Source organism: Prorops nasuta, unplaced genomic scaffold (assembly GCF_024137725.1).
Source record: "Prorops nasuta isolate Cenicafe-Biocafe unplaced genomic scaffold, Cenicafe_Pnas_1.2 PNAS00009, whole genome shotgun sequence".
Lineage (NCBI taxonomy): Eukaryota > Metazoa > Arthropoda > Insecta > Hymenoptera > Bethylidae > Prorops > Prorops nasuta.
The window spans coordinates 3907149-3934402 of record NW_027116806.1 but is presented as its reverse complement, the minus strand read 5'-3'; the positions used below and the strand labels follow the sequence as shown (position 1 = coordinate 3934402).

General features: G+C 32.6%; 1 protein-coding gene across 4 annotated transcripts in view; it reads right to left on the bottom strand.

Moving 5' to 3' along the window:
- The window catches only part of CNMa (CNMamide), a 90027-nt gene that overhangs the window by 14006 nt on the left and 48767 nt on the right, over positions 1 to 27254 (bottom strand). For 3 of the 4 annotated variants that reach the window (XM_066731919.1, XM_066731915.1, XM_066731918.1), the window contains exons 2-3: positions 10723 to 10889; positions 8488 to 8692 (exon numbers count right to left, since the gene is read on the bottom strand). In XM_066731919.1, the coding sequence (XP_066588016.1) occupies positions 8488 to 8692; positions 10723 to 10869 (352 nt within the window). In that variant the 5' untranslated portion in view covers positions 10870 to 10889. Of the gene's footprint in view, positions 1 to 8487; positions 8693 to 10722; positions 10890 to 12444; positions 12794 to 27254 lie in introns of those variants that run through there. The other variant, XM_066731917.1, reaches the window with a different exon arrangement.

The following is a 27254-nucleotide window of genomic DNA, read 5'->3' as shown; positions in this document are numbered from 1 at the left end:
ATGTGGCTATTTAATACGACTGCATACAACGGGCCACCGGCAAGTATAATTTTTGTGTTACTATTTTCCTTTTTTCAAATTTCAATTTTCGCCATGGTAAAAATTTATACTTGCCTAACATTTGGATTTCACTATTTTTTTTAATTAAAATATTTTATATTATTATATATTAATCATGCTAGATACGACTTATGTACTTGCTGTCCTTTTTTTACAAGCGAAGCTTGTTTTTTGTGGGATATAGGTAATCGAGTATGAGATCTCTGGATTGCGTGAACCGATATTGATGTTCGTGGGCTCAAATGAAAGCTTGTTCAAAACCATTTTAAGGAATGCTTTATTTAAATCATCACAATTGATCATTCATTGAAATAAATTGGTTTAAAAATTGAGACGGCCGAACTTGCTGTATAAGTTACACGGTAGTGCTCGGCGGTACAGACATGTCATTATCTACTTTTTATGTACTTGCCGTCGGGACACTACCGTGTCTCTTGATAAAATATATACATATAAAAAAAAGGCGCGAACTGATTATATTTTATTTTGTTGAAGAAAAGAATTCATGAAGTTACCTTCCGAAACAAGGCATCAGATAACTACACCCTTCAAGTTCTATTGTCTTATAAATATATTACCGAGAAATTCGTTGCATAATTATCATTGTCTGCTGCATGTTTTTTGCAGAAATTTTTGCAGATTAATTTTTGTTCTTTTAAGGGATAACATCACTCTAAAATTTTCAAAAAACTGCATTTTTTATCTTAAAGTGTAATTTAGGGGAGTCTGAAGACAATATTTATTTTTTTGTTCTCATTCCTAAAAAAAAAATCAGCAAATTGAAATATTAATTTCACCGAAGCACTTCGAACGTTCATTGAGCACTACAGCGCATGGATATTTTTCTTATCTGTCGAAATAGTAAGTGGGACGATTACTTATTGGTTACTTATCGAGCAATAGGTTATTAGAGTTTTTACGAAGAATTAAGCAGCGAAGATCTGCTCTCTCGTTACTTATTAGGTGGATATACATGCAGAACAGGATCCAGAAACATCAATGTTATTGTGTGAATACCCTATAGCATCAAAATAAGGAGATTCCCGGTGGCGAACATGTGCTCGATGCTGTAGTATTTATTGTTGCAAACATTTACAGTGATAGCTTTTCAAGCATCATGAAACTAATGCAGAGCCTCGGGTTCATAATTGGACGTAGCTGTTATAATTTTTGCAAGGAGACGGATAACAATGGAACATTAAGTTTTTGGAACGATCGTGTTTAATGATGGTGGTAAAAATACTCGATTATCGTTAAAAACGTTTCAAAAAGGAGATGGAAGAGACGAACATCGATACGTTTCGATGGCCAAATGTGTGGTGCACATATCTCAGATTAGAAGTAAATAAGAATGAGATTTCATGGATTCTTTTCTTTGTAAAACTTTAAACTCGTTTTTCTCGAAATCACATTATTTCAACTGTTGGACAAATTACTCGGGCATCAACGGATGCATTGACTTGAAATTTGGTGTGTGTCACATTAACTTTATAATTATATTCTTTAAGGTACTATGTGCAGTCGTTTTTTGATTGGACGTAAAATTTCAATTTTATAAACAATTTTCAGGCATTTTTTTAAGAAAATTAAATTTTTGTTTTTAAAGTGGCGCCATTTTTACCAAATTTAAGTAAAAAAATCCTACGTAGTACTTTAGCCAGTGTTATATATATATAGATTGTAAGACAATTTTTTGGTTTTTGTTCCACTTCTCGTACTTTGCAAGAAGTTGGTCCTCTTGTGGAGACGTTTTAAAATAAAGCAATTCGCAAAATTAATTACATCGGCGTGATTTTGCATAAAAATGTTAATAAAACATTTTTTTCCGTATTTCAACATACATATACTTAAACAACCCTTCAAAGAGGAATCCTATTCTTTATTTAATATTTTCAAATAGAAGTGTTAAAGTTGGTTTCTTTAGGCCTCTAGAGTGATGTTACCCCTTAAGTAAATTATTTTGATTAAGAGGTGTGAATTTATGAATGATTACATTCGAATACTGCATATGTGAGGGTATTACGATTATTTTTGGAACAAGAGGAGCTTTACAAATTTATTTGTTAATGAGATTCGTCGTCATTGTCATATAGTTATGCAAATGAGTTAGATGCATAATTAGCTTTGGTAATATTAAATGAAGCGAAATAAGACAATTTCTTGGATGCTTAACTAACTTAGAGTCTGTGATTAAACGTGGCTGATTATGAGAAGTAATGTATATTAAAATTTTGCACGTCTTCGCTAACGGTGGCTATTATAGGATTTATGTTAATTCACTACAGCGTTTACTATTAATCCAAGCAGTTTTTCTACTTTAATCATTTCCATTCTTCATTATAACTGTAATTTTTTCTTAACGAATGCCGCTGTTTATTACGATTGATATTAAATCAGTACCTATATACTTAGCTGACACTATTGATTTTTTTGCAATCTAAAAATTTGTTAACACATGTCCATAATTGGTGATACGGAAATTATATTCTTTTATGTGACGCAATTACTTACATATAAATATTACTTAATAAGAGTTACAAATTTGTACTCGAAATCTACCAATTTAGTATCAAATAATAGATAGCTGTTTTTAACCTCTCGGTTATAAGTATTTTTTTTTTGCGTTCTGACTAAAACGATTAGACAATTATCTTGCTAATAAGTTGCTTCATTTATTTAACAAAAACTATGTAAAATGTTTATTAATTATTTTATAAATTATATATGAAATATAGATGCTTTGAAAAATTAGCATATATTTTTTTAATTTATGGACAGGATGAAAGATGGGCTAGACGTGAAAACCATTGAGTTTATAGACGGAATTAAAGTGAGAGGAACGAGTAGATGACTGTTCTTTTAAAAAATTTGTATTTTCAAGTGTAGACACTAAAGAAACTTTTAATATGTAGATGACCTATTTATAATCAAGTTAAAATTATAGTATTTCTTTATAACGAAATTTTTGAAAATGGCGACAATGTTATATGCTAAAGTCACCTTTTTAGAAATTTGGTGTGTATTACCAAAATTGCTATAAATATTGAAAATTAAAATTCGAGATACTTTTATTTTAATATATTTGTTCGTTTGCAGCAACCTAAAATTAATAAAAAAAAAATTGAATAATAGAAAATACGGACTGCCATTTTAAAGGAAAAAACATTTATTAAAAAAAATGCTGAATTTTGTATTGTATAACATTTTGTGTTAAATTGAGATTTGTGTAAAACGTACAAATATATTTAAAGCAAACTTATCAGAAAATTTAATTTCTGATATTTATATAGTAACCTAGCCTTTGCAAAACATAGATTCGAAGAGGTGACATCAAACAACTGCTGTATCGTCAATTTCAAATATTTCATTGTAAAAAAATGCTACAGTTTTAATAAGATTATAAGTATTTTAATTAACTTATCATAAATTGCATTAGTGTTGTCAATTGAAAGTAAAAAGTATAAAAGCGAACGTCATTTACTTGGCACACTTCTCGTAAGTTATCTAACGAACGTTTAGAGATGATTAAAAATCTCGTAATTTACGATAATTCTCATTGTTTTAAATACTTAAATTCAGTCAGATTTTTAGATCAATGTTCAGCTCTTAATATCAATAATCGAAATAGTTATGAATGTACCAGTGAAACTCCTCTTTCATATACTTCTCGGTGTTATTCGTGTTTTCCACTATTAAAATTTTTGCTAAAGGTTTACTTTAACGAAAATAAAGTCTCCTCTCAAAAGTTGAAATCTATTCAGACGTAAATATGTTTAAGGGGGTTGTCGTGATACTGCTAAATCAAATGTATAGCATCAACAGTAAATTTATGCTCATACTTTTATTTCTTATTTCGGATCAAAATTTTTAGTAGAGATTGTACACACACATACAGCTACGCCTTGTCTGTGCATACGTACACTCCAAGAAATTGATTCGGAACGATTAAATTTTCCCAGAGTATCCGCACGATGATAAAATTACGAAAACACACACTTTCGAGGGACATATATCGCAAACTATGAAGGCATACATTTTTATTTTTAAACATGCTATTTTAATCAACTTTCTCAACATAATATCAGTTTTTGAGACAAAAAAATGCTAAGAAAACTTTTGCTGTTATTAATGAAAATTTAACTTTCTCAACGGTATGTTCATAAGATGCAATGTTTAAACGCGTAATTTTATGAATTATTTTCTCAACAACTATGAAGCCTAACCTTCTGAAATTTTAACATGTTGTAGATATATTAATAAAATAAACCAATATTAATTTTTTCAAAAAATTCTTAAGAAGACGATGTATCACGACAACCCCCTTAAGTCAAGAAACGAAAAATTAAATAAAAAATCTGAAATTATAAAACTAAAATTACATCCAATGCTAATAACTTTTTTGCACATCTTAGCTTCTGTTGCCATATTTACACGTTAAATAAATGAATAATATGTATTACTTAAATTATAATATTTGTTATATAAATATATATAAAGGTGGTCTGACTATAAAATGAAAAATCCGAAGTCGAAGTACTTTAACCTCTTCAAGTATCGCGCTAAGTTTATTTGCCACCTGCTTATTTCTATAATTTCATAAAGTGTTCCAGACTAGAAGGAATTTTTCCTGGTTTTTCGCATTCTTTAACTTTCTATATAATGTAGGAACACGTATGAATGTTTGAAAATTATTTTACATAATTGTTAAAATTGTTATAATTTAAATAAAAAGCAAAAAAAAACGTTTCCTCAGAAAAGCTCATTATGAATGAATCGTGATTGATTTTTTGTTTAAACCTAGGATTTTCGGATCTTTAGGGTTGCTGATTATGAGTCTGCGGTTGAAATGTAAAACTTCGAAATGATGGTTCCAACGTATCAGACTAATTATAAAAATCAAGCACATAGATCGAGGCTTGGTATGCGGGGGTGTTTTATTGGAGCCGCTGATTACGAGGTATGAATACGAGGTTTAAAACTGATTATTCAAATTACATATCCAATTTGCCGGATGACGAAATTCTAACATATTTCCGTGATACTGTCTTTCAGTAAATTTTTCAGATTTTCGGCTACATAAATTTATTCTGGTGGCTTGGTCCTTCTCGCTTTTTTTATACCAATGGTGAATCAATGTCCAAAGCTTTTGATAAGAGAGGAAATATTGAATGAACGTATTATATTTACCCTTGTGCAGTAATTATCTCTGGTTGCATCATTTATTGTTTCAAGTATCGCTGTTTTATCTGTCATATGAAGCTTCGTGTATTTAGACACTAAATTCGCAACCAGTGAACAAAAAACTCCTCACTGGCAAATTTTCACTGCATCTGATGGAATTAAACATTTTTGTGCGTTGTATGTTGGATCCGTCAGTTTTAAATTTTGGACAACAGATTAATATTCAGCGAGTCAAAAACTCCAAGTATGACAATAAGTATTGCGGTGATCGATCCATTAATATAGAAAAACGCATGCTTCAAGGAGTTGAACCAAATGTGATAGTTTACTAAGTTGTGTATTGTCAAAATAACGTGAGATCTTTTATGTCTCGTCGTCAGAGGAAACGTTACAATTATACTTACAGGGACCACCGGATAAAGTAAAGCAGGGCAAAAAGCATCCAAAATCACGATGGAGAACAATAGGCATGTATAATTATTTGATTTTAGACAGAGACAGAGACAGAGAGAGAGAGAGAGAGAGAGAGAGAGAGAGGGGGGGGGGGGGGATTTACTATTTCTCTCTCACTTCGAATCAACAATTTCTTTGGGAACAAATGAATTGAGCTTATGAGGAAGGATAATAGAAGGGCTATGACACACGGAGCGGCGGATGTATGCACGAATGCACACATACACGATTATTGTCAATACTTAAACAGATGAGCAAAATGGTTTGTGTGTGCATTCGTATACATATATAGTGGCCGCCGAGTCAGTACGCAGTTTCACATGTCATATGGTCCTAAGAGTGACGAGCAGAGACAGAGCGAGTCATTGCTCATTCATCCTCCCCCCACCATCTCTCTATTAATAACCAATGAGTTGCTGATTTTTTACATACGTCTCTCATTACGCTATTAGACACTTTTATCCTCATTCACCATATCTGACGGTCGCTGTGTAAGTACGTTAAATATATTGGCTCAACTTTTAAGGGGATCCATTGCGCGTCGAGACTGTACTTCCAAATTATCTTCTATAATTTTAAAAATTTGAATATATTCATAAGGACCAAATTGGCTCGTATTGATCTGCTTAATTAACGTAAAGTCATATTTTAAGGATTAAAAAAAAAAAATTTTTTAAATCGGATATTAATAATAATATTTTATTTTCCATCAATAATTTCGAAAAAGGGAGCCTTTACGACGCTGCGCCAAACTTCTCAACGAGTAATTTAAGACCAAGAAGAAGCAAATATTCCCACAAATGTAGAAGATTTTTTGGAAATACTATTGTAGCGCAACAATGGCAAATTTGCACATTTTTCCTTGTTGCGCTACAACAGTATTTCCACAAAATCTTCTACGTTTATGGGAATATTTGCTTCTTCTTGGTCTTTGTTGAAGTTTGGCGCAGCGTCGTAAAGGCTCCCTTTTTCGAAATTATTGATGGGAAATAAAATATTGTTATTAATATTCGATTAAAAATTTTTTTTTTAATCCAAAAAATAAGCCCTTACACGTTAATTAAGCAGATCAATACGAGGCAATTTGATCCCTATGAATATATTCAAATTTTTAAAATTGTAGAAGATAATTTGGAAGTACTCTCTCGACGCGCAATGGATCCCCTTAAACGTGTAGCGCTGCGCACAAGTATAGCACTAATACTCCGCGGCACACGCACAACTAGGCGAGAGATTTAAAGTTTAAAGCCTCTCCCCCTTATTCAAAACGTACTTTTTAAAATTTGGCTTGGAGTACCCTTTAAACATTATTCAACTGAGTTTGGTGAGGTTTCCAGTAGTGCTATATAATATTACTATCTTCTGTGTAAACTTAATTGTTTTTAAATATTCATAAACAAAACATTACTTTTATGCAATAAAAATTAAGAGAAAAACAGGGTTAGAATTAACATTTTTTAATTTAAAACGTATAACTTTTCCAAATTCAAAGAGTTTTCAAATTTCGAAAGTATAAATAGAAACTCTAGATTTAAATAATAATTTTATATGTCTTTTTTTAATTTCAGATAATAATTGGAATATCAGGAATGTACGCAGTTTTGAGAAGCGAGTGTTGCGTCGTCATAAATATTTACGAATAAGTCGGCCATTTTGTAATAAAAAATAAAGGTTTCTTAGATAAAGATACAAACCATTATGAATATTAATGTTTCGAACATCTTGAATCGAGTTTTCTGTTTAAACAATAAAATTGAAAATCATCCAATTTTGAAATTTCTATACATGTATTTCTCTCCTTGATTTATGAAAAGTGAATGATTTTAGAAATATGATTTCTCTCTCTCTCTCTCTCTCTCTCTCTCTCTCTCTCCATCTCTCTCATTTATCCATAAGCTTTAATTGGACGTAGAAATGGGAAAAGAAGCTAAGCGTCAATTAAGGAAGATGAGTTAATAGCACGAAATATTTCGGAATAGAATCGAAAATATTATATTTCTCTACATGAAAATGGTGTATAGGAAAAAAAAAAAGAAACAATGAGAACGCGAGATAGAATGAAAATTGGTTACCAAATCCCGTATTTTTTAAAAAGCTAGTATTAATAATTTCAGTCATATAAAAACTTTCATCGTAGTCTGCTTCCTTTTTGCATAGCTATACGTTCAATTAAAAAGTTATTAACGTCATTTCCAAGTTTTCTACCAGTGAACGAATTACCCTAGCAATGTATGACTAATAGAAAAAAATAACCGTGTTATTTGACCAATAAAAGGTCTTGAATTAAAGAAGTTTTCGCAACTATGAATTGGACAAAAAATGGGGTATGCAACTTTTATTCTTAAAGCCATCCATTCTATACAAAATATGTAGTTTTGAATGAACGAACGAAACACGTCTGATAATATGGCCCTAATAGCTTCTATTAATCTTTAAAAACCATTTAACAGGAATTTAATGAGACTTGAAGGAAGCTTGCTAAATTTAGTTGATATTTGATTAGGACTCGAATGTATATGTACAGCGAAGCATTTGGATTGTTCTATTAAAGGTTTTTCGAGGGAAAACTCCTAGTCGACTTATCATTGTATGCCATACTGCTATTCGGCTTTGAATAATGGTCCTACGCTGCACATCTGCTATTTGGCGATTGCAGCAAATTTCTATCAAGCTGCTGTTTATTTCTCTTTCTTTGGTTATGCGATTAAGTAAATAATGCATAGAAAGTGGAAGCTGGAGGTTTTGAAAAAATAACGATATATATAGAAAGTGTTGGAGAGTTCAATCACTTACAGCTGGTTCGTTTGCCCGAATGCAAAGGTCCATGATTGACGACCGCACTTGGTACCGGAAGCATTTCGGCAGCCTCCGATGAGAACTCTTTGGCCTTGGCCTCCAGCATCGCTTGAATCTCTATTTGTTCCTCGGCAAGCTCGCGCTCTTGTTCGTACACTTCCTGCTTTCGGTCGATCGTTTGTTTCAGAAGATTCCGTAGCATCTGAAAAAAAGTCGTGTTCTCTGTTATTACAACTATTTCAATTAACAAAAAACATTCTAAACTATTTTTACGTTCCTAAAGTGATGCATAAAAGTTGTATGGTATGAGCCATAACTATATATAGTCACTGAATGGAAGTCGTTATATGCTACACAGTTGAAGAGTTTATTTTATTTTTAAAGCACCTTCAACCTAACTTTGGTAAAATTAGGGGAAAGTGGGGCAAAATGATCCCCCTAAGGAAAAATCCATCCCAGTGACGTTACTATCGATTTTAACATAGCAAACATTTTATGTAACTGAGATCACACATTATTTTACATTTCTGCGTGGTCGTCAAACTTAAATTCTTAAAGATGTGTTGTAGTAATCATCAATTTAAAGTAAACCTTACAAAAGGATTATTTTACCCTCACCAGTGGGGTAAAATGATCCCATGGGGAATAATTTAAATAATGAACTTATATTTATAGATACGATAGACAATAACTCTAATAATTTCAATAAAAAAGTAGAGGAGCATTTCTTAGTGTTAAACATTCTGTATTTTATGAAAAGAAAACCTACAAGTATAATTGCTTAAAACGCGAAAAGCGTGAAAAAAGTAAATTAGATCCAATCTTCTCCATAAGTTTCGTTTTTGAACCGTTTGCTGTATTTAAAATACATTCGTTATCATTATCGTTACTAATTTTTGAGCACCGGTTACTTCTTGCCAATGAATCCACTACACGGGATCGTTTTGCCCCAAATGCACTGCGCATCTTTCATCGAATTCTAAAATTTTACTAAAGCCGATTTTAAATTAATTTTCAGAGGAAATAAAAGTTCATACTTATTATTCTGCAGATTTACCTGATTAAGAGATTTGAAAAGTATACCCACATTTCTTTCCTATATGATTCAATAATCGTTTATCTAACACAAAAAAACGATGAAAAACATATGAATGCCCCTAACAATTTTTACGTATTAAAAATAGACATTATTATATTATATTATGTAGTTAAAAGTATATTTTAATATTGATTAATTTTTAAACGAATGGTATCAATAGTTTCCATAAAATCCTCAGGGATCATTTTACCTAGAGTGATCATTTTGCCCTACTCTCCCCTACTTAGTTTTTTTTTTATACCGATGATATTCCAATACACACATTTATACCAACTAAGTCTATTAAGGATTTAATGAAATTTAAAGCAGAGATCAGTCATTTTGATTATTTTAAAAGCTTTTCAAATTTTAAGTTTTGATCATACAAATAAATAGAAGGAAGCAGCAATCTCTTCTTGGGTAATATCCTATAGCTATACACAATTTGGAATGTATATATTAATAGTGAATTTAAATAAATTGTAATGTAAAGGAGTCATGTATAGCAACTAGTAATAAGATTTTATATGTAAACAATAAACTCTTGATTGACAGACTTAAATTTACGTCGGTTAAAATTTAACATATTTTAGTGCTATACCGTTGATAATAGAATAGAATAAATATTATACAGGGAAACGTAATAACAACACTAATATGTGTACCTTTGAAGAACAAATCCGAATAAATCTACTTTTACGAAGAATTGTGTCAGCAGTGGATATATTGGATATAATTTGTTAAGATAAATCGCATAAATGAAGAGTGTGCTTGGCAAAAGTGAGCAATTATAATGCGCTTGTTTATCGCTAAAGTGATGCTAGTTTTTACGAGAATGAATTTATAATCGGTTTTGCTCCAAGGCTCTTCAAAAGACATTTTATTTCGATGAAATATACTCACCCGAATGAAAAACAGCATTGACGGAAAATTTTCACTACAATTGAAATTACGATATCTTCGTTCTTTAGAAAGTCCTTTGAAATTCAGTGAAAATATTATGTTTACCTCTCATTATCGCGTGAGTTATAGAATTTTGTAAAGAATATGTGTGTGTGTGTGTGTGTGTTTGTACGCACAGACACACACACAAGCACATAAAACATGTACATACAGAGAGAGAGAGAGAGAGAGAGAAAAGAACACACACTTACAAGAGTTTCGGGATCATCGACATAACTGTCGCCGTAAATCATTCCTGCAGGCACTGGTTCTGGCTCGGCAATGACAAGAAAGCTGCAGGACAAGAGCAATCCCAGAAGACACAGGATCGTCCTCTTCGCAAAACTCCTTCCCGTCATTCCCTCAAAGCTCTCGGTATCTGAAAAGAGAATTAGAAGGAATTTTAGAGCCAGCTCATTTTCCTCCTAGCATATATAACGCTCGAGATACGCGAAGAAGCTGCTCCTCCTTCGATCCATTTGTGCAAAGTAAAATCGGATTTCGCTTCCACATCGACCTTTTATTAAAATTAAAATGAACAGGAGATTAGTTCTCTTATGAAAGATTTGCGCGGCGCGCATTTTATTAAAGCCTTTGATCGACCAAGAGCTTGTCGCGATAAATCTTATTCGATAATAAACTTTTAACGCTCCTTCCAAACCTCTCGTTATTTATTTCCTGGCTGGTTCCAGAGCCCCAGCTAAATATTACGCCTTGTTAGAAAAGGCTTGCGACGCGCATGGAAATTCTATTGTAAATTTACTTGAAATTAAAAACTCTTTGGTATCTCAAATCGTGCTTGAATTATTTTACCGGTTTATAATTATTCTTTTTTCATTTCATTTTCACAACAACGTCACGTTTTGGTACCTCTCGAGCCTGGCTAATCGCTGTGTTGACATTACGGAAGCTCCATTCTCAATGGTTTATCATAAAAAGAGCGTTTCGCAGATAATTTCGCTCGTATAATCTCCGCTGAAATCTTATTTCTGAAAAAACACCGAGTAACCGTCCGTTGTTGCGTTCACGCGATCGAAATTTAAGGAAAATCGTATCAACCGGAAGTCGCTAGTTTCTATTTTCTTTGATCTTTTCTTCGTTTCGCAAAGTTTCTTAACCAAAAAACTAAATGTGAAATTTTGATAAATCTATGATAAAAAATGTCTAAGTGATTTTATATAATTAGACGATTGTTTCTTTCTATGGAGGGGGGGGGGGGGGGTTGAAAATAACAGCACTATATATAGTCGATAATTAAAATATAGCTTTCGTCGTATATGGAGGTCTTGCGGTTGTCGGACCAAATAGGAAAACTGACGGTGTCTATTGCGATCGAAATATCGAAACGTAAGGATAACCGATAAAGAAACTCGAACCCTTTCACGTTGACAATTTATCCAAATCACACATTTTCACAATGGATAAAAATGAGAAAAAATATACGTGGAATTTGTATGAGTTTAAGGGAATCAAGAACACTCGCGGAGAATCAAAATGATATTTCTCGTGGATCGGAAACTCGGGCTCGTAAGAGCATGTAGCCAGGAAACCTGACGGTTTTAAGTGAAATAAATGACAATATCGCAGCCATCCTAGTACACTACTTTCAATTTGAATAAAACTACAAGAATTATCAACGGCCCGGCAGAGCATCGTTCCACAAGTGTCCATAATTTCTTTCCGTAACTCAATCAAACTCACTGCAGGACAGGCTCGTTTCATTTGTTTGCGTTATCAATCGATTCGCGCGAACATCAATATTACGAATGAAAATTGGCATAATTTCAATCGGAGCTCGCGTGCATAATCGAAGCGATCACAATTAGGAACGATAATTCCTTTTTAAACATGGATTTCAATGGAAATAAAGGTCAACGACGAAGGGATCGAAGTATAGAAAAATGATTGAATTTCATGAAAGAGAGTGCTCCTACCTGAGAAGGTACGGTGAGAGAATTAATATATTCCTCGCGTGTGAAAGTTGCTTCCTTCGTTTAAGCTCGTGCGAATAGGGAAGGAGGAAGTCTTTGATAAGGGTATCGAGTATTGCACTGGGATTTTGTCGCGTCGCGAGAGAAGGTTAGCCGGCGAAGGGTAATTTTTTCAAGGGGATGTTTAAGGAGATTCGGCAAGGATGGGGCGTAGGTGTTGTTCCAGGAATCAAGGGAGGGGTGGGGGAGGGGGAGATAACGATTATACAGCCAATTAGCGAAATGAGCAAACGAAGAACGGTGTGTGTGTGTGTGTGCGTGTGTGTGTGTGTGAGAGAGAGAGAGAGAGAGAGAGTTTTAGGCAGAACAATATGTGCTCGTGGAGTGAGCGGACAGGGCTACTGCAGCCTATATTATACCCTGGCCAGAGTTCCCACCACTCGCTCACTATAAACGGCGCGCACCTCCCTACCTACCACCTGTAGCCCTCCGATAGTCCGAGTTCGCGCGACGACCCGAGCCTGTCTTCCCGTCCGTGCGACCATCTATAAACCGCCCACACTCTCCCATCTCATCCTCCACCCCCCCCCCCCCCCCTCCCCATCCCCCACCAAACAGCAATCAAGCCTTCGCACCTCTCCCGTTATACGCAAAACCAAAATTACATCCTTCCCAGCCACTGTCCAGGTAATTTTTTCTCTCCTATTGAATCGCTCCTGCATTCCCCACTCGCTTTCGACCAATCTCTCTCGTTCAATATTCCATTTGTTTTTTTTTGCTTTCTCTTTTTTTGTTTCAAAGTATACGTTTTCACGGTTATTATACCCACGAGCTTGTATCGTCTCCCTTATCTGCTCTCGTATTCATGTCTCTCTCTTTCTCACTATATTAATTTTATAATCAATGCCATTATTTGGATAATGCGACAGATATTTTTTTCTCTCGTTCTTTTCCCGATCAATTATCGAGTTTCTGTTGTCTATATGTCGATTCGCCCTTTAACTATGGCCAAACTTATTAATTAGGTTAGTAGGAATAATTGCTAGAAAATACTTTCTATGTTATTTTCAAGTCTTGTTCTTGAGGAAGATATTGTTAAGGATTAAGTATTGTTTAATATTTTGACGAGCATTTTGGTGAAATTTCAACAAAACAATCCTAGTAGATTGCTCTCCCAACGAAAAGCGTTTTATAAAAGAATTTTTAACTCTGGATAACAATTTCTTCAAGGATCAGATATAATAAAGACAAACTAACAATTTTTTCTTACAATTATTCTTACTACATAAATTTATAGAATTGTCTATAAAGTTATTTAGCCAGCCGCTGTAAATATTCAAGTTTACTCGGGATATCGAGTAGACGTTAATCCGAAAGGTTATTTCCAAACCGTCTTATCTGCAATGTCTTATTTCCATAACAATTAATTCAATTTCTCTCCCTCTCTCTCTCTCTCTCTCTCTCTCTCTGGTGATATGCATCCTACGTTTCTCTCATTTAGCAAGAGATAACTGCTAGCAACGTCATTAAAATTGTAACCTAAATTCTGTCGCCAGCATTAGGATCTCAAACTCCATTGATATAATACACCTGTTGCTCATCATCAACACAAATTTTGCAAGTTTACATTGGATAAACGAAGAACGCTGCAATAATGTGCAAAGAGAGAGAGAGAGAGATAGTCGAATCATAGCTTTGCAAGTGAATTTTAATCCGGCCAACTGCGCGACATTTAATTTTCTCGCCCACGACTAGTCGTTCTCTCTTTTCCCCCTTTCCATTTTACCCTCTCTACACCGCTCGGTCCGTCCCACGTGCTTGACGTTTCGCGGTCGTCACTCGGTTTTTTATAGTTGCCATCATACAGGCAAGTATCCAGTTTCCACGATCCATACGAGCTAGCCATCTCTATATGTGTCGTCCATCTTTTCCATGACACCGGACTTTTCCGAGAATTCCTATAGAATCGTTGGTTCATACAAGCCGATGATATATATATATACATATATACACTTCCGGGCAGAATCTACTCGCGCCCCCCCCCCCCCCTTGCTGGCTGCCCTATACCCACTTGCAAGCATCGTAAGATTCTCCGTGCCACGTAAAACGCAGCTCGATCGTCGACCGGGCAGCGTTGTACATATACGTACTATCCCCCCTAAACGAACGAAGAAACCTGCAATCAATCATCATCCGCTTTATTCCAAAGTCTCAGTCGATTCATTGAATCGAACAATTGAGTAATCTTGGGAAAGTGGGAAACAACTCGATGGCAGCTTGTTTAATTAGAAATATTTTACAAGCTAGAGATACTGCTTAGCTGTGAAAAACTTTAAGTAGTAAGGATCAACATTAAAGCTGCCAGATACTGCAAAGCTCTTTCTCTTTCCATCTACTCTGTACGTTGTTGCAATTTAGATAATTAAGTAAATTTAGTAGAAAAACGATATAACTCGAACAATTCAATGTTTTTCTTTCAATTAGAGACAAGGATTAAAATACAAATCATCCAAAGTATTGCATTTTTAATTTAAAAATGAAAAACTAAAATAATATAGTGCATCGTTTCTATCGTAATAAACAGCAAGTGTGGACGAAGCAATTGTACCTACTCTTTTCTGCCTTCAACTTTCTTTTATTAATCTTCTGATGCACGAATTTTCTTAAAAAAAACGCATGATTTTTTTAATGTGTAACTAACGCCAATCGCAAATTAAAAAATTTTAATATCATTTGTAGATTAAATAGTAAGTTAGAGCTGTGCAAAAACACGGAAATATAAATAAAAATAAATCTTGTTCCGACGTGAAGATATGTACAAAAAAGCCGAAAGAAATAGATATTGCATTTATGCAATATCTTGTCGTAAAAGGTTAAGCAAGATGAAGGTATAGTAGTCTTGCGCTGGATTCGTACTGTAACAGTCAGATGTGCTTTAAATTCGAAAGAAAGGAAATTATGAGTCGTGTATCTCAATAAGTGATGACAAAATATTCAAAAGCACTGAAAGTCACAATAAAAAATAAAACCTTTGATTATGGTGAAATTGCATCCAATGAAATTTTATTATCTAAATTTTGGTCTTCTTATAATTATAATCGTCTAAATTAAAATTCACATGAGTCACAAAATTCAAATTTTATAGAAAACCAGAAAATCTTGTTTTTAATTTTTTCTTTTTGTCTGCGCAAAGACACGATACATTATTTCTCTCTCTCTCTCTCTCTCTCTCTCTCTCAGCATCTATATAAATTTATCTATACCTATGATTATTTGCACCATCGTCTAAAAATGTAGAAAAATCTTATTGTCGGTAAATATCGACCTACATTGAGAGATTAATAATTTCCTCATTCAAAAAAATGGTACAGACATCTGCTTAGACTGAATTAGTTAATTATTTCAAGACTTATATAAATGCTAAATATTTATTTGAATTTTACAATTGTTCTTCTTTGAAATTAGCAAAATTAGACAGTCAATATTTCAATTCTTTTTTTCTTTCACAATCTTGTGTGCAAATAATTATATAAAATACTAAGATATTCACAATTTTGAAGATTTTTCAATACTTTTTTCAATTGAGATTTGGAGGAAATAATTATTTTTATTAACTAAATTATAGCAATTTCAATGTATATATATATATAAAGGGGCTTCTGTCTGAAACAGAACAGCTGAATAACATCAAACTGAATATGAAAATTGAAAGACCTTTTTCAATAGCAAGAGAGACATATTTTTGGGCCTTAATACTAAATTGGAGGGTCACGCGAAGTCACCTTGAGTATTTTATATAGATCGCTCTACTTTTTATGGCATATTTTATATAGTATTTTCATAAACCTTTTTTTTTCATTTTTTCATTTTGTTTATTCGTTTACGAAATATTTCGACTTAAAAGTATACGTTGCGTAGACGTATGGCAGTCACACACATTACATTAAGCTATATAGCGGCCATTCATAGCTCCGGACACCTTAGATATATTGAAGTAAAGGTTAATATTACTAAAAAACTGTTTAATAAAGAGATGTAATTTATTACAATAAATTTAATGATATTATAAATAAACCGATTAAATTTTCTTGGAGTTCGCTTAAAGAGGACAGCGTCCGGGAAAAAGCGGACGGGATGGCAAGCACGCCTTAACCAAATCCACTGTTATATATTATTTAAAACCGAATTACTTCGTAGAGGACTGGATAAAATGAAAAAATGTGAAAGAAGGTTGTGTGCACGTGGAAAGCTTTTTTAGACAAGCCAAAAGAATAGGCAATAAAAAATAAGGGTTTTCAATTTAAAAGCTTTAAGGTATTCTTCGTTTGAACTTCAAATAACCTTATGTGGTTACACCAATAAAATCGTCTCATGTTCTTTGTAAATTCAAACAATTTTTTGTTCGAAATGTTCTTCATTTTTTTCATTTCTCTGTAGGATTTATTTAGCTGCTCTGTTTTAGACGGGACACACTCTGTTTAAATTTATTATTTGACAGAGTATATGTCATTGAACCGTCTGCATTGATTATTAAGAGTAATCCTTTAATAAGTAGATATCATATTGTTTTAAAATGAACGATGAACATAGTTTTTTTTAAACAAAACAATATTTTAGTCTCGATTTTAATTCAGAAGAGTTATTTTAACGTGTAAACATTTATAAATGCACCGGTTTCCTAATTTAATAATGGAAGACATGCAATGATTTCTTTTATTTCATTATCTCTTTCACAAGAAAAAATGGTTCTTGCTACATGATTTAAAATTGGATACGGTTAATTTGACTTTAATTATGAGAATTACTTATATATTGAAAGTAAGTTGAAGAAATTGTTTTTATTCCATAACAATTATGTGGACAGAGAGTTAAAGAAAAAAAAGATAATATAATTATATAGAGTATATACACTAATAATATAAAGTTACTTATTAATAAACGCTTTTCACGTTTGCCTAAACTCGACTTTGTTATATTTTTTAATAATAAAATCGGTTTTAATTATTAAACTGAGATAAGATTTGATAAGCTCAAGGTTTGAGGATAGAAGACTCCTTTTCCAGAATTTAGAGAAATCAAATATTTTCTAAAGAATCATTTAGATAAATGGACAAAAGCTATACAGGCATTTGAGAAGACGCTAATTTCCCAGTATTCTAATCTTTTTTAAATGACGGTTTATTGATTAAACATCTAGGGAAGAGGCTGGCAAAAAAGTGTACTTAATAATGTTTAAAATGAAATTAAAAAAAACACCTAAGACTTTGTGATTTTGACAATAAGAGAAAAAGATTGTTACGTTATTAACTATTTATTAATAACATTTAAACTTATCAAAAAATAAACCTTTATCTTATATTGCACAGGAAAAGTAAAAGAATGCAACTCTTGTCCCGTTATGCCCGCCGCATAGGGCAAAACGGTGTAGTATAACTGAATCATATTTCTTTTACTAGATATAACTCTTTTAACACATGAAAAAAAAGTATTTAGTAAATATCCACTTTTAGTTGGTAATAATATTTTTCAATAATAAATTAGTTTACTACTGTACTTATATATATAAGTTGAAATTATTCTACAGTGATATTAAAGCTGCGTGTACTTTAAACACACTTTTGCTAAGGACACCAATTGTCTTACAACTGTTGATTTATGTCTTGCTGGGAAGGTCGTATATACACGTGTATACTATAATTTCATAAATATTGAGTTGACAAAGCTAATTGTGTGTGTGCGTAGAAAAAAAAACTGGCATCCCTTTTTTAGCTGCCTATCCCATTTTGCTTGTCTTTCCCCTATACGTATAAATACGGTTTATTTTTAATTTGTCAGCCAATTTTAAGAGTTTAAATGATAATTATTATTTACTTTCATTCTCAATGTATAACTTATAACAACTTTCAAAAATCATCTCAATATAATAATGAAAAAAATTATTATTGAATTATGAACAAACGTGTATACTCACGTTCCCCATTTAGTAATGTTAAATATATTTAGACACTACAAGAACAAATAAACTTGATTATTAATATCAATGTAATTAGAAAGTATAGCTCCTTCTAAAATTGATCGTATTCACTCTGTGTATTTAACACTAATATAATAATAAAGTGAGAATGCATAACTGTATACGGATAAGAAAAATTTCCAACAAGAATGACAAAATTTATACCGATACGTAACGCTGGTAATATTCACATGCATCATTACACACTCTCACTTTATTACATTAGTGTTTAAATGCACAGAGCGAATATAGATGATGGAAAAGTGAATAAATCTCCCGAAGTAAATATTTCAGTAATTGTTTTATTTTCTTCAACGGATACATATTTATTGCAAATAAGTATAAAATTGGATTGTAATAGATATATGTTCGTTAAAAAATATAATAAAATTGTTAAAATATTTACTTCAAGAGATTCATGAATATTTGGCTCATCTATAATATACGTACGATCAATTATGGAACCAGCAGTATATATATATATATATATATATATAGGCATAGGCCTATATTTCTCAAATAATGCGATCGATGAATGCAGGGCAAAAGCATGCGTGTAATTATTGAAAATGTACACGTTTTATTAATCTAATTAAAGCTTTACAGCTGTGTAGTTGAAAAAAGTGGTGCCGCAATATAATTTTCGATAAACGCCTACGGTTGTTATGTTATTCTACTAGAAGTTGTGGAACGAAGCTCATCTTCGGTTTAATGTCCCGTCGGTAATTAATCCATGGGATTAGTGTGGCTGTGGCAACGAGGGTACAGTAGCCACCATGGTCAATCACGGGAAACGCCTTGCTGCAATAACGTTGAATTTTAAATGATGCATAGCAATTAATATTTCTGCTATATATAGGAGCAATAGTCAAAATAATAAGAATAATAATTTAGTTCTATAGTTTTTTGATTTTCGGGACGATAAAGAAGGAAAGAAAACTGAGCAATTACTGGGAACTTTAATTGATAAGCGACCAATATAATACTCGATAAATTATCATTTTGCTAATGCGCATCATAACAACTGCATGGAAGCGATTGAAAATTTTCCAATGTTTTCCAGCCTCGTACGAATAATAGAATTTTTGTCAATAGGTTCAAGGAAGCAAAGATACAAAAGTGAAGATGATGAGCGAATGCTTAAAATTAGTTAGAATTCAGCCATTGTTTATCACTGTTATAAGTGCCGCCCTCGTAAGCAGGGGCTTAGCCAACGAATGCTCCAATGCCTGATAAGAGCTTCGTTCCTCCTTATCGGTGCACCAATTGATTAAACACCACGACTTATCATTGAGCATTACCCATTCTCCCCCTCCCCCTTCCTCTCTTTTCCACCTACGCTATATAGTTTCGTACGAGAAACAGCTAGGCTCTGTAAAATGGCTTCTCCCTTCCTGCAACCTAACGTTTCAATAACTTTATGAAAAGCAAAGAAAGAATGTTGGAGAAAAAAATGGTAAATTTCAGTAAATAGTGTATTTTTAATCATTACGCGTTTTAACAACATTGAGAAATAGCAGCTGAGAGCAATTTAATAATGCAACAAAGCGAACCAATAAAGTAGCAATTCGAGGAATGTAGTAGGGGGATGCAATGCTCAATGTTAATTCACTCACTCGCATTGGCACGTCCGTATTATCTCATTACGTATAAGAGTAAATTGAAACAACAGCTCAGGTTTACGGGGGCAGGCCATACGGCTAAATTCTATTTACCTATGGAAAGGGCAATTTTTCTCATATATTTTACAGGATAAAAGAGAAAAACTTATATATATATATATATATATATATATTAATTGTAGAGAAAACGATCAACGCGAGATAAGTTTATGTTTTGATATGGTATAATTTTATCGTTATAATAGTGCAAGTGGTGTTTTTTATCGTTGGGTATACTATAGTGCACGTGTCTTTACGTATATTTCGTGATGAATAGTGGGTGGATTATGCTAGGCACGTGGTCTTGAGTTACCGATATTTGGCGCCATTTCCAATCTCAGCTGCCATCGAGCAAACCCCCTTTTCTCCTCCAACTCTCGCAGCCCTCTCCTATTTGGGGAAGCCCTGCACTCTCCCCGTTTAATTGTTCACCAAGGAATTGCGTAATTGTCCCCTTTACTCTGATTATTCCCAAGTTATGTATACGTACTATACCAATAGAAAATCTAAAGCATTTCCGGACGTTCAACAAATCTCAATACATGAGAAAAAATTTTAAAGAAATATCGATTTTTCATTACCCAACAGTGCTCGATCGTCACTAGAAAATACTTTCTTCAATAATAATAACCGTGACAATTAACAATAATAATTATAACAAGAACGTAAACATGGGTCTAAAAATTGTTGGGTTTTTCATGCAAACGAAATGAAATTGAAAGTGCTTTATGTAATTTTCATTGCTCAATCGGAATCTCCATTTCGTTTCTCACTATCAAGTCACATATTTGGGATCTACTCTAGTTTGAACTTTAAGGTGAAAAGGGAAAAATTTAGTTTTCATATTTAACATTTTGGAGCCATAGGGACAAAGGTTATTGTGGTAGATGTTACCTATTAAATTGTTTTATTGCATCGATTTTAAATAAAATCACAGAAATTGGCAATCGTTACATATTTATCAGGTATTTGGTGTTCACAAGTTAGAACATTGCTATTCTCAGACAGTTTCACCTTATTATTCTTGAAAACTAATGATCCTTTAGCAAAGAAAAGTCAGATGAAAGTTTTCTGATTTTAAGGGATGAGATATAGTACGGTACCGTCGTTGTTGTTTGACATTGAAACGTCATTCAAACATTACACGAAAGTTACTTATTTTACCTTTCTGTAAAATATAATCTTCTATATATTTTTGGATAATCTTGTAGAATGATACCCCAAGAGCTTTCCAAAATACTTGTGAATGTATCATTTTATCTAGTCGTTTACGAGCACACACAACATGGTTTGCACTTTTAAGGGTGTATTCTCATATTAGGGCTTCGAAAAAAAAATCATATTCTTTTGTCTATATATTTCAAATGTACAGTATATTAAGAGTATACTTTTAAAATTTCAGAGACCAAAATTGGAAAAATTAACAAAGAAACAGCATATATTGGGTAGCACGTCGTGAAACGCCCATGTGCGCGCGCCTTTGAGAGTGAAGCGTCAGCTAGCTCAGCTTGCTTTTCTGTCCAAGTAAAAATTTGTCAGGGCATTCCCTTAGTAAAGTTAGAAGCTTGCTAGTAATCGACAACTAATAAATCTTTGATTATACATAACTTTCTAGGACTTCGCTAATTTTGAGAGAGAGAGAGAGAGAGAGAGTACAACTTTTTCATATTATTTCAAAAGTAACTATCTAGTTCCTCTAAAGAAAAACATCATGTTTTATTTAATAGTTTTGTCTTCTTAAACTTATCTATAGTAACTATTCAGTTTTCACAAAGTATATCTGGCTAGGTTAATTACACGAAAACTATATAGTTCGAAACACATGGATCGTTTTCATCCATAATATTTCAGTCATGCTGCTCTCAGATATGTTATTAATAATTAAATTAATAATTACAGATTGGTCTTTAAACATTATAATATTTTAAATAACTAATTAAGATAATGAAAAAGTCCTATAAATATTATTTGGATTTGTTGGTATAGGTAGTCTTATATCATTTAAAATACATGTATCCAATTAGAAGTTGTTAACAAAAAGTATTCGATTTGAAGCTTCAAAATCTCTAAATATCTTAATTTTGGCCTTTACTACGCCCTGTCACAACTCGACCGAAGTGCTATTTGCATGCACGTTTCTTTAAACTAGCTAACTATAAGAAGAGTAAACGCGCGGTAAAAGCTACAAACAGCTTAAATAATTATGAACCTAAGTCAAACCTTTCTAATGAAGTTTACGAAGCAATAAAACCAGTATATTGATAATTAAGTAGCGATAATTTTCATACTCGTTGTGTTGGTGGCTTTACGCAAAACAGTAACGAAAGTTTTAATTCAATCGTATGGGCATTAGCGTAAACATCATCATCCAGTGAAAAAATGATTTTGGATATTGCAACAATAAACATCACTGTATATGTTTAGAATGATGGCTTCATATCAAGTTTACACGCATTAGTCACTATATGCTTACAAGTAGGCCCGAACAGCTGCAATATGTGCATGGAAGCTGCAGATGAACAGGGTATCAAAAGTTCTGAAAAAACGCTGCTTGAAAATGTAAAACAGGCACGAATCAGTTTTCAAGAACATAAGAAAAGAAATGAAGAGGAGAATATTAATTTAGAAGGTTAAGTACGGGTACTGGTACCGCAGGTTAGAAATGTTTAGAATATTTCATGTCTTTTGGAGTAACAATAGCTTTCAAAACGTTTATCTCGAAACCACATTTTCGGTGTCGGTATGAAAAATTTCTCGAACAAACCTTTACCAATCACTTTAAAATTTAAACTATACGTTCAATACTACATTCTATGTATAGAAAAGTACATAGGATTATTTTTTGTTATCTAGTCTTGTTGTTTCCATCAATTACCTGCTAAATTTTTCTTTAAAATATCTACATTTATATTTTAAATGTGTCATTTTGTCAAAAATCAATATATCGAAAAAATTCTACGTACTGCTGTAGCTGGCTATATTTGGAATCGAAATGTTTCTGGTGTTTTATTGCAGGTAAAGTATTTTAGGAGTTTCCATTTTGGCTGTGTGAGCTACTGCAAAAAAATGTGTCAATCGGGAAATGTTGTACACTCGGCACATTAAGATTTATGGCTTTGAAAAAATTACTTTTTGTACATTCTTAGTTGTATAATGAAAGTACTATTTTGAAAAATTAATGTATTATATGGTCTAGCTGAAAAAAATCACAAAATATTTGTATTTTCACCATCTTTAGAGTGGTCTAACCCTTTAAACATGTGATTTTGATGGTTCGTGGAAATGAATGAAAAATTTTCCGTAATTGTTATACCTTACAACTCGTTTTTAAGCCGTATTAAACCGCCAAATATAGGATCTGATATTTGTAGATATTTTTAGCGAATTTTATTTCACATGCACACATTTTGGCTTGTTATTATTGATATCAATGAAAAATTGGTTTTAGGGTCTATTTCAATCATATGCTAGTCTTTGTGTAAATGAAAGAAAAATCGCTTAAATGATCTGCAAATATTGGCATCTATACTTGACAGTTCAACAAGATTTGAAAATGTATAAGGTAACAAATACATAAAATCCAAAATTAATTTCTACAGTCCGGCAAAACTTTATGTTATTTAAATGGGAAAAAATGAACGAACTCATGGCTGAGGTGCGCATGATGGGAGCCGGTGCATGGTGAGAGAGGGAAGGCGTCCCCCGTTCCTAGCCCCGTTCCTCGCTCCACCAGATGATACTGTTGAACCTCTTTAAAGGCATGGTCACTTTAGGGTGGTCATTACAAATAGTGTTATTTCATTTTGTCATCGAGAGGCCCTTTAAATTTGCTCTAAATAAATACAAAATAATCTATGTTTGAAATCTGGGAGCTTTATGGTTTTTTCTCACCTCTCAGATTTCAAACATAGATTACTTTGTATTTATTTAGAGCAAATTTAAAGGGCCTCTCGATGACAAAATGAAATAACACTATTTGTAATGACCACCCTAAAGTGACCATGCCTTTAAAGAGGTTCAACAGTATCATCCGGTGGAGCGAGGAACGGGGCTAGTAAGTGGACGCCTTCCCTCTCTCACCATGCGCCGGCTCCCATCACGCGCACCTCCTTACGCAGCCAGACGTTTGGTTTACGTTTTACTGGATTACTTGAAAATTCATTTGGTTACACAAATTGAAATTTTGGCTATAACTTTTGAAGTGATTCTAAACAATCAGTTGTGAATAGTTCTCTATTCTTCTCTTTGTATTTTTACAACGTCGCACTCTATGTCAATCGATTATGTTTGATCGTGTCCCATAAGAGCCCGTCTATATTCTGCAAACTTTCAAGTTGAATATTATCGAATTATAGTCGGGAAATAGATATCGGAAAAATCAAGGTGATTCGAATACATTGAAGAAACATTTTCTTAGTCTCTCTCACTTAATTCTCCCTATTTTGGCTTAATATACAAACTTCCTTAAGTGTACTATATGAGCGACCAGCCATGTATATATATGCTAGAGTTATGCACAATATTTCAGGAAAACCCACATCTATAAAAGCATTTGAAAAAATTAGAATATCTTATAAATTATTGGATGAATTGATACACTTTTAAAAGTGTTTTGGAAAGCACTTATACAAGATTATGTTGCAAATAAATAGGACATCCTCTTTTTAAAAAAATTCAACATGGGCATCGTGTAGCGCTCAAATGACGTTTCAGGTCAAATCAAGGATACTATCTTACATCCTTTTCAAAATCAATCAGCTTTCGGTCGACATTTGTTTTTCTATAGAATAATAGCTTAATTTTGCAAATAATGTACTGTCCAAATTAAAATGGTATGCCTTTTATGTCCATATGTATGTGCAGCGATGAACAAACATAATAAAACTGCACAAAAGATTTATGGTTGATTTGATCTAATGATCATGTAATAAATGAAATATATAGTATATCACTTCGCCAATTATATAATAATAAGATATACAACTATCTGAAAAACCAAAGTTCCAAATCGAACTGTAAATATCTGAAGGATGAGAAATTATTGCGAATTTCTGTGATCATGTTTAAAATCGTCATAAAAAAGGATTGAGTAGAAAGCATTTATCACAATAATCTGTATCCTAATGGCTCTAAAATGTTAAACGCGAGAATTAAAATTTTTCTTTTTACCTTAAAATCTAAACTAGGTTGGATCTCAAAAATGTGATGTAACAGGAAGAAACGAAAAGGAGATTCGAATTCAGCGACGAAAACTAAGTAAAGTATACTTAGTTTCATCTCGTTTGCATATGCAGACCTATATAACGTGTAATGGTAATTATGCATATGATCCTTATGGATCGAGCAAATGTTTATCAACGTTTGCAAACTCTTGGTTAATTCGACGCAGGAATCCTTTAATTATATGTTAATCTTATGCTTTTTTTAACACCAGAATTACCAAATTAGTCTAATTAATTAGTTATACATGTTTAGATATTGAATAATTGATCAACGTAAAGATACTGCTGCAATAATATTTCTATTTTTATATTTGTAGGGTAACTGTTTCAGGGCAATGATTATTAAACTCGTTATTTAATATATTCTTCTTTATTCCCTACTCGATGGCTTCTCTAGCCAGACTGGAATGGCAACGCAACGCTATCCCCTCCAGATACACATCTTTAATTTCACAAAAATTCTCGGAACTCCAACGGACTGTTCTTTCGGACGATCGGATGTAAACATAAACAACGCATTGAATAGTGTTCGAGAGTCTTTACAGTATTCACTACTGATTGATTTTCTCAGAACGTTTTTAATGACATACAAACAAAAACTTTTCTAATTCTAATATTAAACTTATTTTCTATTATTATAATTATTATACGAATTATAAAAATTACTAGATATTAAAAAAATGTACGTGTTTATGCGCGCACGCATCTTCTAATATTTCTATAATGTAATTTATTTTGTCGAAAGTCAGATTTAACTAATTACAAAAATCGAATTTGATCGCTGGCGACAGTTGTAGTATTTATATTATTGACATTAAAAAGAAAAGTTTGTAATGTCAATTAAAACAGAAAGGGACCAATTTTCTTAAAAAATGTTAATCGCATATCAATCATTCAAAATGAACGAAGTTCGTCAAAGAATATAAAGTTTACAAATTGTTTAATTATTGCAACAAGACGATGGTACATATTATTTAATATAAGTTACGAAGAACAAAAATTCATTAGATAGATGTAGTGTAGAGATACCTTTTTACCTTGCGACATTTGTTAGTTATTCTTAAGGGGGGAGCCTCGTGTAACACCACGAAAAATTAGCAGATTTTGGGATTTTTTTTCAAGGGTAAGGGAATATATAATCGAATCGCTATCTTTGCTGTTGATTGTATGTATTCTCAAAAGTATTATCATATCTTTTTTTTACTTTAGTCGAGTTGCAAAAAAAGTTATTTAGCGTCCGCAAGAACATCCTCAAGCGGCGTGACGTGTAGCTTCCCTAAAAAGCCAAAAATTCGTTGTTCTTTTTTTATAACAATCCTAATAAAATTCCCCTCTGGATGAATCTCGTTTCATTGAAAAAAATGATAATTTAAACATAAGTATCAACTGTGAAAAATAAAGTCTAATTTTGACAATTTTTTTGTTCATCTTTAAAACAGATTACTAAATACTATTTCGTACAATATTTTTAATTTGAGGTTCATCTATAGGGGTATTTTATTACCTTTAAAACAAACAAAAAATTTTTTAAATCGGTTGAGAACTTTTCGAGTTATGCGTCACGCCAATTCGGAAAAAGCGGTTTTGAGAAAAATGCGTTTAAAGTATCCAGTAGGAAAGAGACTCTCAGCAGACGGATGATAACAGGATCGATAACTGTTGACTATGACAAATATTTTTACTAAATTTGTATGAAATATAGTCGCAGACAATGTATGAAAACAAGGTTTGACCGTACACAGAAATAATGAAAGCTATTGTTTCTAGCGGGACAGTACGCTCCGCAAACAATATTATTGCATGACGCATAACTGCAAAAATCTCTATAATTATGTACTCAGTACGAATTTTAATGTAATATTTTAAAGGTAATATCTTTAGGCCATGTACTATCCATATATGAAAAAAAAAATCGAT